This window comes from Physeter macrocephalus, chromosome 16, assembly GCF_002837175.3.
Source record: "Physeter macrocephalus isolate SW-GA chromosome 16, ASM283717v5, whole genome shotgun sequence".
NCBI classification, from domain to species: Eukaryota; Metazoa; Chordata; class Mammalia; order Artiodactyla; family Physeteridae; genus Physeter; species Physeter macrocephalus.
This window is the reverse complement of record NC_041229.1, coordinates 40342904-40355348: the sequence shown is the minus strand read 5'-3', so window position 1 is coordinate 40355348 and position 12445 is coordinate 40342904. Positions and strand designations below refer to the sequence as shown.

The 12445-nt window shown below is 36.9% G+C and overlaps 1 protein-coding gene across 7 annotated transcripts in view; it reads left to right on the top strand.

The window, feature by feature from the left end:
* Positions 1 to 12445, top strand: part of DEUP1 (deuterosome assembly protein 1) — a 110729-nt gene that overhangs the window by 10868 nt on the left and 87416 nt on the right. Inside the window, exon 1 of one of the 7 annotated variants that reach the window (XM_055078696.1) lies at positions 6542 to 6569. The exons of the other annotated variants lie outside the window; for them this stretch is intronic. Coding sequence (XP_054934671.1) covers positions 6558 to 6569 — 12 coding nt within the window. The 5' untranslated portion in view covers positions 6542 to 6557. Of the gene's footprint in view, positions 1 to 6541; positions 6570 to 12445 lie in introns of those variants that run through there. 7 annotated transcript variants of the gene reach the window in all.

Here is a 12445-nt window from a genome sequence, read left to right as displayed (position 1 = left end):
TTGATTACTGTAACTTTGTAGTATAGTCTGAAGTCCAGGAGCCTGATTCCTCCAGAATCCAGCCACACATTTAAAGGATCATACACCATGATCAAATGGGCTTTATCCCAGTAATGCAAGGATTCTTCAATATATGCAAATCAATCAATGTGATATACCATATTAACAAGCTGAAGGAGAAAAACCATATGATCATCTCAGTAGAAGCAGAGAAAGCTTTCGACAAAATTCAACATGCATTTATGATGAAAGCCATCCAGAAAGTAGGCATAGAGGAAACTTACCTCAGTATAATAAAGGCCATATATGCAAACCCACGGCCAACATCGTCCTCAATGGTGAAAAACTGAAACCATTTCCACTAAAATCGGGAACAAGACAAGGTTGCCCACTCTCACCACTATTATTCAAAATAGTTTTGGAAGTTTTAGCCCCAGCAATCAGAGAAGAAAAAGAAATAAAAGTAATCCAAATCGGAAAAGAAGAAGTAAAGCTGTTACTGTTTGCAGATGGCATGATACTCTACATAGAGAATCCTAAAGATGCTACCAGAAAACTACTAGAGGTAATCAATGAATTTGCTAAAGTAGCAGGATACAAAATTAATGCACAGAAATCTCTTGCATTCCTATACACTAATGATGAAAAATCTGAAAGTGTAATTAAGAAAACACTCCCATTTACCATTGCAACAAAAACAATAAAATACGACCTACCTAAGGAGACAAAAGACCTGTATGCAGAAAATCATAAGACACTGATGAAAGAAGTTAAAGATGATACAAATAGATGGAGAGTTATACCATGTTCTTGGATTGGAAGAATCAACATTGTGAAAATGACTATACTACCCAAAGCTATCTACAGATTCAGTGCAATCCTATCAAACTACCGCTGGCATTTTTCACAGAACTAGAAGAAAAAATTTCACAATTTGTATGGAAACACAAAAGACCAGGAATATACAACTTTCTTAACCTTTATAGTGTCCTTTCCCTCTGAGACATATTCATAATCACAACTTTACCTACCTGTTTCTTACGAGTTAAATACAGTTTTAATTATAGTTTGTAAAAAATTCTAATATAAGTCAATATAGATTTGTAGTTTAATAAATTGTCATGTATTATTTTTGCACATTGAAAATTCTTTTTAATTTGATTGATTCTCGTGGTATCTGAGTGGCCCAGACTATACCCCATTATTCTCCCTCCATCATAATTTATCCCCCACAAAATACACATATTCCTCTCCAGAGTAATCAAATTTAACAAGTTCTAGTTTCTTGTTTCTCTGAAGAAGCAAAGTGAAGTGGACCTAGGGTAGAATTCTGATATCTCAGACTTTGAAGTTAGACCCTGAAGTGTTAGCACAATGCTAAGTGGTTGTAGGAATTCACTGAGTGACTTTGAAAGGAGGGAAAGACACTTAGGAAGAAAGGGGAGGGAGTGAGATAGAGGGGAGGAGGGAGTGAGGGAAGAAAGAAGGGAAGAGAAAGATTCCTTTGAAAGACTTGTTATGCTGCTATTAAGTTAAGGCAAAGATTAAAAATTACCTCTGTGTAGGATAACTTTGCACGTAATTTTTACAGGACAATGTTTACAAAAGGTTGGTTGTATTAGTTACAAGTTACATTTTTTTTTCTTTTTTTTCTTTTTTTTTTTTTTTTTTGCGGTACGCGAGCCTCTCACTGTTGTGGCCTCTCCCGTTGCAGAGCACAGGCTCCGGATGCGCAGGCCCAGCAGCCATGGCTCACGGGCCCAGCCGCTCCGCGGCATGTGGGATCTTCCCGGACCGGGGCACGAACCCGCGTCCCCTGCATCGGCAGGCGGACGCTCAACCACTGCGCCACCAGGGAAGCCCACAAGTTACATTTTTTTAAAAAATGAAAAAGAAATAAGCCATGATATGTGTAAACCTAGGCATGTACATCAGGACCCAGGCACACTCACCCTGACCTGACATTGCAGATGCTCAGTGGTCTGGCACCTTGGAACCACTTGGAGCAGTTGCGAGCCTCTTGTCAGAGCATTGGTGAAACAGAGAGGTGCTGAAACATGAAAATGGTGGAAACAGGAGGAGCTCCTTAGTTCTCTCCCCTTCGCGGGAAAAAGCAGTCTCACTGGACCGTAGTTCATGTAAAAGCTATGTACAAAAAGAGCATAACAGAGCCAGGTGCACTATAGAATCATGTGGTGAAATGGCTTCCAAATTTTCTCTAAAAAAGAGAAAAGCAGAAATGCAAATATCTTGTGCTAATCTTATTTTCAAGTTATGAAAATACTTTTAAAAAGTTCAAGAATAGGACAAAATGGGTGGATCAGCAAAACGGCTGACTCATGAAGGACAGCTGGTCAGAGTACGGATGAAGTCTGTACCCACTCATATAAGAAACTGAAGTGGGATATGAGGCACATTTGGTGCTGTGGCCCAGGGACCCCGGAATACCCAAATCTTGCCTCAGATCACAGACAATTTCAGGGAGATAGATACATACTTAAAATGGCAAAGAAAAACAGACACTTTGAGTGGTGAATGATAACGAGGCCACCCACTTCCCACAGTGTCCTTGGGGACCATGAGGACACCCCTGCCCCTCTCAGCCATGGTGGTATTGGAAAAGAACTAGTGGGGAACCTGAACCCCTCCCCCCACCACCCAGCAGTAATGAGGAGTCCCTTCTCCCAAGTAGCAACAGATGCTTAGTCAAGAACGTGGATTCCACCATGGCCTGGCAGGAGTGAGACAGCACCCCATCTCTCTGATGGTGCCTTCTCAGAAAAGGCCTGTTGAACACAAATTTTAAAAAGGATCCAGAGTCTCATAACACAATACCCAAACAGATTAGGGTTTTAATTTTTCTGGAGGTTGGCAGTTCAGAGCTGACACTGGCTCTACCATACCATCAGGGATTCATGGAGCTTACAGTGCAGTGGGGGGACAGATTTTAACAGATAAATGAGGGTATATTCTGTCAGGGGGATGGTAGTGACTGCTTTGAAGAAAAATTAATCAGGTTATGGTAGTAGAGAGTTACAAAGTAAATCTGAAAAGGTGACATCTGAAGAAAGACCTACAGAAAGTGAGGGTTCTCTTCATATGTATTCATATATATGAATTATATATATGTATATATATATGTTTTCAATATGACCTGGGGAATGGCATTCCAGGCAGAGGAGACAGCAAAAGCAAAGGTTCTGAGGCAGGAACATGCTTAGTATTTTCAAGAAACAAAAAAAAGGCCAGTGTGTTTAGAGAGGAGCAAGCCGGGAGGAAGGTGGTAGGTGGTGACCTCAGAGAGGCAAATAGAACCAAGTCCTGTAGGGCCTTGCAGACCTTGATAAAGACTTTAGGTTTCACTGTGTAAAATGGGAAGCACTGGAAGACTTTGAGCAAAGCAGTGACATTTTCTGACCTAATGTTTTGAAAGGCTCATTCTGGTTGCTATGTGAAGACTAGACCATAGCAAAGCAAGGGTAGAAAAGACAGACAAGCCGAACTGTAATTCAGTGGGAGATGGCAGTGGTTTGGATCAGGTTGGTAGAAATAGTGACAAATGGGGATGTTGTGACAGAAAAGCTGATAATATTTAGAAATCATAGATTGAATATGGAGTGTGCAGGAAGGAGATGCGATGGTGGGCTTTTGTCCCACCAATTGGAAAGATAAGATTGTCATTTATTAAAATAAAGAAGACTGGAGAAAATGCAAGCTTGGTTTGAGATGCCTGTTACCCATCCAAGTAAAGATCAAATAATTAGCTGTATATCCAAGTCTAGATGTATCTTTCTGCTTTATCACCCTCAGTGTGTGGCTTTATTGTTTGGCCCCAACTAATGATTGCAAGATGGCGGAACCACCTCCAGCATCATATCTGCCTTCCAGGAAGGGAGCAGAGGAAGGGGTAATGGGTAAAAACAAAAGAGAGCATGCCAGCATTTTATTTGGGGTTCCTACAGAAGCCAAAGCCCTGAAACAAGGATTTGGATACAAGTAGCTTATTTGGGAGATGAAAGTATGGTGTATTAGTTCCCTATGACTGCTGTATAACAAACTCAGTGGCTTAAAACAACTAAAATGCATTTACTCACAGTTCTGTGGTCCAGAAGTCCAAAATCAGTGTCACTGGGCCAAAATCAAGGTGTCAGCAGGGATGCATTCCCTCCAGATGCTCTAGGGGAGAATCTGTTCCTTGCTTCTTCAGGCTTCTGGTGACTGCCAGCATTCCTTGGCTTGTGGCTACATCACTCTGATCCTTAAGGCCAGCATCTTCTCATCTGTCTCTGATTCATCTTCATATCCCCTTTTCTTGTGTGTGTCAAATTTCCCTCTGCCTCTTTCTTAGGGCCCACCCAGATAATGTAGGATAATCTCCCCATCTCAAGACACTTAATTTATACAAAGAACTTTCTTCCAAATAAAATAACATTTACAGGTTCCGGGGACTCAGACCTTACATCTTTGGTGGCCATTTTTCAGCCTATCACCTGTAGGGTTGGGGAAGTAAAACAAGGAAAGGCAGGTTATCAAACCAAGTACCACTGAGGGTGACTGGAGCAAAATCCTGATGGGGAAACTCTGGAAATCAGTGTAAATCACACTTCTCAGAGTTCTTCCATCCAAGGAGCAAATGAATGTTTATACACGAGTAACCGACAATTATTGGTTGAAGGTTGCTCCTGGGAGGGCTTCAATCCCCTGTCACTGCTGGCCTATCACACAGGAGGCAAAGAGGACTCCAGTAGCAAGAGAAGACACTTAGGCAAAGAAATGCAGGTTCTGTCCACTGGAAATCAGGCTGAGTGCCCTGAAGTGGTAAGTGTGAGAGATGTGTGGGACACCAACAGCAACTGCTGTGGCCTTCTTTTCAACAGTTTCACGGCAACTTTCACTTACATTTCATAGTCCAGATTTTGTTACATGGCCATGCCTAGCTCCAGGGGAGACTGGGAAATGTAGTTGTTTTTTTCGCTGGACACATTTCCACACTGAATAACATCAGAGCTCTGTTGGTATGGAAGAAAGGAAAGCTGGATGTTGAGTAGGCAACTAGCCACATAGGAGATAAGGATGACTCAGACTAGGGTTTTATCACTGGATATGGTGAGAAGTAGTCAGAATTTAGTATACTGGAGGCATTGCCAATAGGACTATGGTTCTGGGGTTTGAGGAAAACACAAATCTAGAATCATGAAGAGTTTTTTATCTTGAGTAACTGTAACTATGGTGCCAATTAAAGAAATGGAGTGGACTGGAGTGGAAGCAGGTTTGTGGCACAGGGAGTCTAGCACTCTGCTTTGAACCTGTGAAGATTCAGATGCCTATAGATGCCTATGGGAATGTCAGTGCTGAATAGGTAGTTGGTTAGAGAAGTCCGGAGCTCAGCAGCTCAGGCTGCAGATACAGATTTGGAAGTTATCAGAACAAGCTGGCATTAGAAGTTTCATTAGAAATTTCTAACATTTAGGGAACAGTATATTTCTTACTTTTCTAGCATTGGAAAAACAGATTTTATTAGTGTTTGCCTAATTCTTCACTGTTAGGATCCAGTGAAATAGACGGCTGTAGTTTTAAATAGAAAAAGGGTAAAGTGACTGTCCTCACATGTACTAACACTGCAGTCTCTCATCAGATAGACCTTTTGGCAGGAGGGAATTTTAATTGTCTTAAGAGATTGGCTTATAGAATCCATGCTTATGGTTATTAGTGGAAGTCAATCATTAAATATTTAAATGTTTAAATAGTCAAAAAAAGTACAAAGGGTAATTTTAGATGTTGAAAATGGGATAGCAATATACGTCAGATACAAATTTGATTTGGGGTTCATATTTTTTCAGTGGCTTTATAATATGTCCAGATTTGCTTTGGTTTCAACCTCTCCCATAGGCTTAAGGGTTAGTGCTTGTTAGCATTTCACTGTCTCCTTACCTCATTCGATCTGTGAACCAAGATGTTACTCAGAATGTGAATAATTATCATAGAAAAGTTTCAAGAAAAAGTTTATCTGTAATGTAGATTTTTAAACAGAATTTCCATTCCCTTTAGAACATAAAAAAATGAGATTTTAAATTTGTACGTACCTAGAATTCTTATAAAACATTGATAGAGACTTGAAAGCTATGACATTGCATTTTCTTTCTTTAAACATCTTTTTTTGATGATTATAATGAAGGCTTTAGAATAAGGCCTTTATAAGTACAGTTAAGCATGCTTTATTGGAATAGTGGGATTTACACCTCCTCCACATCCTAACATTAAACTTATCACAAATGAGAGCAAAGAATGGGCTGAATATGAGCCACCATCTCAAATATGCAATAAAAATAGGCATTGCAATGCTAGTATGTCAGCAAAGACTCATGGTGACAGTAAATAACATTTTTTGGACAACAAAAAAAAGTGCTTGAGAAAAAGCTACTTTTAACTATAATTCAATAATTAATTTTGAACAAGGGCAACCATGAAACTATGACCTAAAAATCATAAAGTGATAAATCTTTCATTTACTGTTTTAGGAGAGACAATTGACTAAAGAGCAGGCTGACACCGCAGACATGTCTACAAAAGTGAGTTCTAGGAGTTCTGCTGGAGTCTCTCTCATTTGGTTCTAATTGTGTTTCAGGTGTAGTACAGAATGTGACGTGCAAATAGGATTTGTGAGCCACCACAGAAATGTTAAATTCTATTTTTTATTTTATTTTTTTTTTGCGGTACGCAGGCCTCTCACTGTTGTGGGCTCTCCCGCTGCAGAGCACAGGCTCAGCAGCCATGGCTCACGGGCCCAGCCGCTCCGCAGCATGTGAGATCTTCCCAGACCGGGGTATGAACCCGTGTCCCCTGCATCGGCATGCGGACTCTCAACCACTGCGCCACCAGGGAAGCCCTATTATTATTTTTGAAACTGAAAAAAAACAGTTTATCCATTTCTCCTATCCCCACCTCTTGCCTCTGGCCACTACCAATCTGTTACCTGTATCTATGAGTTTGGTTTATATATATATATCTTAGATATATATATATATCTTGGACTCCACATATAAGAGAGTACATATGGTATTTGTCTTTCAGTGTCTGACTTATTTCACATAGCGTAATACGCTCGGGGTTCATCCATGTTGTTGCAAATGGCAAGATATCACTCTTATGTGGCTGAATAATATTCCATTGTATGTGTGTGTGTCTATACACACACATATACATACATGCACCACATCTTCATCCATTTATCCATCAATGGACATTTACTTTGTTTCCATAACTTGGCTATTGTTAAATAATGCTATAATGAACATGGGGATGCATATATCTTTTCAAGTTAGTGTTTTCATTTTCTTCAGATAAATGCCCAGAGGTGTAATTGCTAGATCGTATGGTAGTTCTATTTTTAACTTTTTGAGGAACCTTCATACTGTTTTCCATAAAAACTGTACCAATTTACATTCCCACCAACAGTGTACAAGTGTTCTCTCTTCTCCACATCCTTGCCAACACTTTTTATTTCTAGTCATTTTGATAATAGCCATTCTGACAGGTGTGAGGTGATATCTCATTGTGGTTTTTTTTTTGCATTATGTTTAATGATTAGTGATGTAGATTAATGATAAAGAGCATTTTTCATGTGTCTTTTGGACATCTGTATGTCTTTTTTGGAAAAACATTCAGATCTCATTTTTTAATCATATTTTTTTGTATTGCGTTGTATTAGTTGTGTATATATTTTGGATATTTGCAAATGTTTTCTCCATTTTCATTTTCAATGATTTCCAAATGATTTCAATTTTCAATGATTTCCTTGCTATGCAGAAACTTTTTAGTTTGATGTAGTCCCATTTGTTTATTTTTGCTTTTGTTCCTTGTACTTTTGGTGTGAGAATCAAAAAATCGTCAAGGCATAATGTCAAAGAGCTCTACCGCCTGTTTTCTTCTAGGAATTTTATGATTTCGGGTCTTACACTCAAGTCTTTAATCCATTTTGAGTTAATATTTGTGTATGGTGTAAAAGTATTAGTCCAGTTTCAATCTTCTGCATGTGGCTGTCCAATTTTCCCAAAACCATTTATAGAAAAGACTGTCCTTTCCCCATTGTGTATTCTTGGCTTCTTTGTCATCAATTATTTAACCATATATGCTTGGGTTTATTTCTGGGCTCTTTATTTTGTTCCTTTGATCTGTGTGTCTGCTTTTCTCTGAATATCATACTGTTTAAATTAATATAGCTTGTAATGTAGTTTGAAATTAGAGAGTGTGATGCCTTCAGCTTTGTTCTTCTTTCTCAAGACTGCTTTGGCTATTTGGGGTCTTTTATGGTTTCATACAAATTTTAGGATTATTTGTTCTATTTCTGTGAAAAATTCCATTGGGATAGGGATTTTGGTAGGGATTGCATTGAATCTGTAGATTGATTTGGGTGGTTTGGACATTTTAACAATATTAATTCTTCCAATCCATGAGCATGGAATATCTGTCCATTTATTTGTGTTGTTTTCAATTTATTTAATGTCTTGTAGTTTTCAATATACAGGTCTTCCACCTCCTTGGTTAAATTTATTGCTAGGTATTTTATTCTTTTTTGATGCAATTGTAAATGGGATTGTTTGCTTAATTTCTCTTTCTGATAGTTCATTATTAGTTTATTTAAATACAACAGATTTTTGTATATTGATGTTGTATCCTGCAACTTTACTGAATTTGTTTATTAGTTTTTAACACTTTTTTGATGGAGTCTTTATGCCATATATATATATATATAATTTCCATTTCTCTAGGAGGTGGGTCAAAAAGGATCTTGCTGTGATTTATGTCATAGACTGTTCGGCCTATGTTTTCCTCTAAGAGTTTTATAGTGTCTGACATTATATTTAGGTCTTTAATCCATTTTGAGTTTATTTTTGTGTATAGTATTAGGGAGTGTTCTAGTTTCATTCTTTTCCATGTAGCTGTCCAATTTTCCCAATGCCATTTATTTAAGAGACTGTCCTCTCCTCATTGTATATTATTGGCTTCTGTCATAAATTAATTGACCATATATGCATGGGTTTATTTCTGGGCTCTCTATCCTGTCCATTGATCTATGTGTCTGTTTTTATGCCAATACCATACTGTTTTAATTACTTTAGCTTTGTAATGTAGTTTGAAATCAGGGCGTGTGATGCCTTCAGCTTTGTTCTTCTTTCTCAAGACTGCTTTGGCTATTTGGGGTCTTTTATGGTTTCATACAAATTTTAGGATTATTTGTTCTATTTCTGTGAAAAATTCCATTGGGATAGGGATTTTGGTAGGGATTGCATTGAATCTGTAGATTGATTTGGGTGGTTTGGACATTTTAACAATATTAATTCTTCCAATCCATGAGCATGGAATATCTGTCCATTTATTTGTGTTGTTTTCAATTTATTTAATGTCTTGTAGTTTTCAATATACAGGTCTTCCACCTCCTTGGTTAAATTTATTGCTAGGTATTTTATTCTTTTTTGATGCAATTGTAAATGGGATTGTTTGCTTAATTTCTCTTTCTGATAGTTCATTATTAGTTTATTTAAATACAACAGATTTTTGTATATTGATGTTGTATCCTGCAACTTTACTGAATTTGTTTATTAGTTTTTAACACTTTTTTGATGGAGTCTTTATGCCATATATATATATATATATATATATACATATAGTGTCATCTTAATATAGTGACAGTTTTACTTCTTCCTTTCCAATATGGATGCCTTTTATTTCTTTTTCTTGCCTAATTACTCTGGCTAAGACTTCCAATACTATATTTAATAAAAGTGGTAAGAGTAGGTATCCTTGTCTTGTTGCTGATCTTAGAGGAAAAACTTTCAGCTTTTCACCATTGAGTATGATGTAGGCTTGTCACTTGTGGCCTTTAGTTGACCATATGGCATGGGTTTATTTCTGGGCTCTCTATTCTGTTCCATTGACCTATATGTCTGTCTTTTTGCCAATTCCATACTGTTTTGGTTAGTATAGCTTTGTAGTATAATTAGAAATTAGGAAGTGTGATGCCTCCAGCTTTGTTCTTCTTCCTCACAATGGCTTTGGCTATTTGGGACCTTTTGTGTTTCCAAACAAATTTCAGGATTGATTGTTCTATTTCTGTGAAAAATGCCACGGGAATTTTGATTTAGTATGGACATTTTAACAATATTAATTCTTCCGGTTCATGAACATAGAATATATTCCTATTTATTTGTGTCTTTTAAAATTTCTTTCATTAATATATATTTGAGTGTATAGTCCTTCACCTCCTTGGTTAAGTTCATTCCCAGGTATTTTATTCTTTTGATGCAATCAAAGGTATTTTGTAAGGGGATTGTTAATTTCTTTTTCTGATCGTTTGTTTGTTGTTAGTCTCTGAAAATGCAACTTATTTTTGTATATTGCTTTTGTACCTTGAAACTTTACTGAATTTGTTTAAATTTACTTACTAGTTCTAGCAGTTTTTTTCTTGAGTCTTTAGGGTTTTCTATATATAAAATGATGTTGTCCTCAAATAGTGACAGTTTTACTTCTTCCTTTCCAATATGGATGCCTTTTATTTCTTTTTCTTGCCTAATTACTCTGGCTAAGACTTCCAATACTATATTTAATAAAAGTGGTAAGAGTAGGTATCCTTGTCTTGTTGCTGATCTTAGAGGAAAAACTTTCAGCTTTTCACCATTGAGTATGATGTAGGCTTGTCACTTGTGGCCTTTATTATGTTGAAGTACTTTTGTATGTCCCCTCTGTACCCACTTTATTGAGGAGTTTTGTCATAATGGATGTTGAATTTTGTCAAGTGCTTTTTCTGCATCTACTGAGATGATCATATGATTTTTATCCTTTATTTTGTCTATGTGACATATCACAGTGACTGATTTGTGGTTTTTGAACCATCCCTGCATCCCTAGAATAAATCCCACTTGATCGTAGTGTATGCCTGTTGAGTTTGGTTTGCTAATATTTTGTTGAGGATTTTGCATTTGTGTTCACCAGGTAATTTTCTTTTTTTGTGGCATTCTCGCCTGGTTTCAGTATCAGGGTAATGCTGGCCTCATAAAATGAGTTTGGAAGAGTTCCCTCCTCCTTTTTTTTGGAAGAGTTTGAGAAGGATTGGTATTCTTTGAATGTTTGGTAAAATCCACCAGTGAAGCCATCTGGTCCTGGACTTCTGTTTGTTGAGAGGTTTTGGATTACTGATTCAATCTCTTTACTAGCAGTCAGTCTGTGTAGATTTTTTATTTCATTATGATTCAGTCTTGGTAGATTGTATATTTCTAGGAATTTATCCATTTCTTCCAGGTTGTCAAATTTGTTAGTGTATCATTTTTCATAGTAGTCTCTTATGATCTGTTTATTTCTGTGGTATCAGTTGTAATATCTCCTCTTTCATTTCTGATTTTGAGTCCTCTCTTTTTTTCTTGGTGAGTCTAGCTAGAGGTTTGTCAATTTTATTTATCTTTTTCAAAGAACCAGCTTAGTTTCACTGATCTTTTTTTATTGTCTTTTTAATCTCTATTTCACTTATTTCTGCTCTAATCTTTTTATTTTCTTCCTTCTACTAACTTAGGGTTTTGTTTGTTCTTCTTTTTCTAGTTCCTTGAGGTGTAAAGTTAGATTGTTTATTTGAGACTTTTTTTTTTCTTGAGGTAGGTATTTATAGCTAAAACTTCCCTCTTAGGACTGCTTTTGCTGCATTCCATAAATGTTGTATGTTACATACCCATTTTCATTTGTCTCAAGGTATTTTTTACATTCACTTTTTATTTCTTCTTTGAACCTTTGGTTATTCAGTAGCATGTTGTTTAATATCCACACATTTGTGAATTTTCCAGTTTTCTTGTGTAATAAATTTCTAGTTTCATAACATTGTGGTCAGAAAACTTGCTTGATATGACTTCAGTCCTTTTAAATTTAGTAAGACTTCTTTTGTGCCCTAACATATGATCCAGCATGGAAAATATTCCATGTGCACTTGAGAAGACTGTGTTTTTGTTGCTTTTGGATAGAGTATTTTATAAATATCTATTAAGTCCAACTGGTCTAATGTGTTGTTTAAGGCTGACGTTTTTTAATTGATTATCGGTCTGGATGATCTATCCATTAATGTAACTGGAGTATTATAGTGTCCTACTATTAGTGTATTGCTGTCTATTTCTCCCTTTAGGTCTGTTAGTATTTGCTTTATATATTTAGGTGCTCCTATGTTGGGTGTGTAAATATTGACAAATTTTTTTAAAACCTTATAAATTTTTATTATAAAATCCATTCCTTGGCATTTTTTTAACATCTTTATTGGAGTATAATTGCTTTACAATGGTGTGTTAGTTTCTGCTTTACAACAAAGTGAATCATTTATACATATACATATGTTCCCATATCTCTTCCCTCTTGGGTCTCCCTCCCTCCCACCCTCCCTATCCCATCCCTCTAGGTGGTCACAAAGCACCTA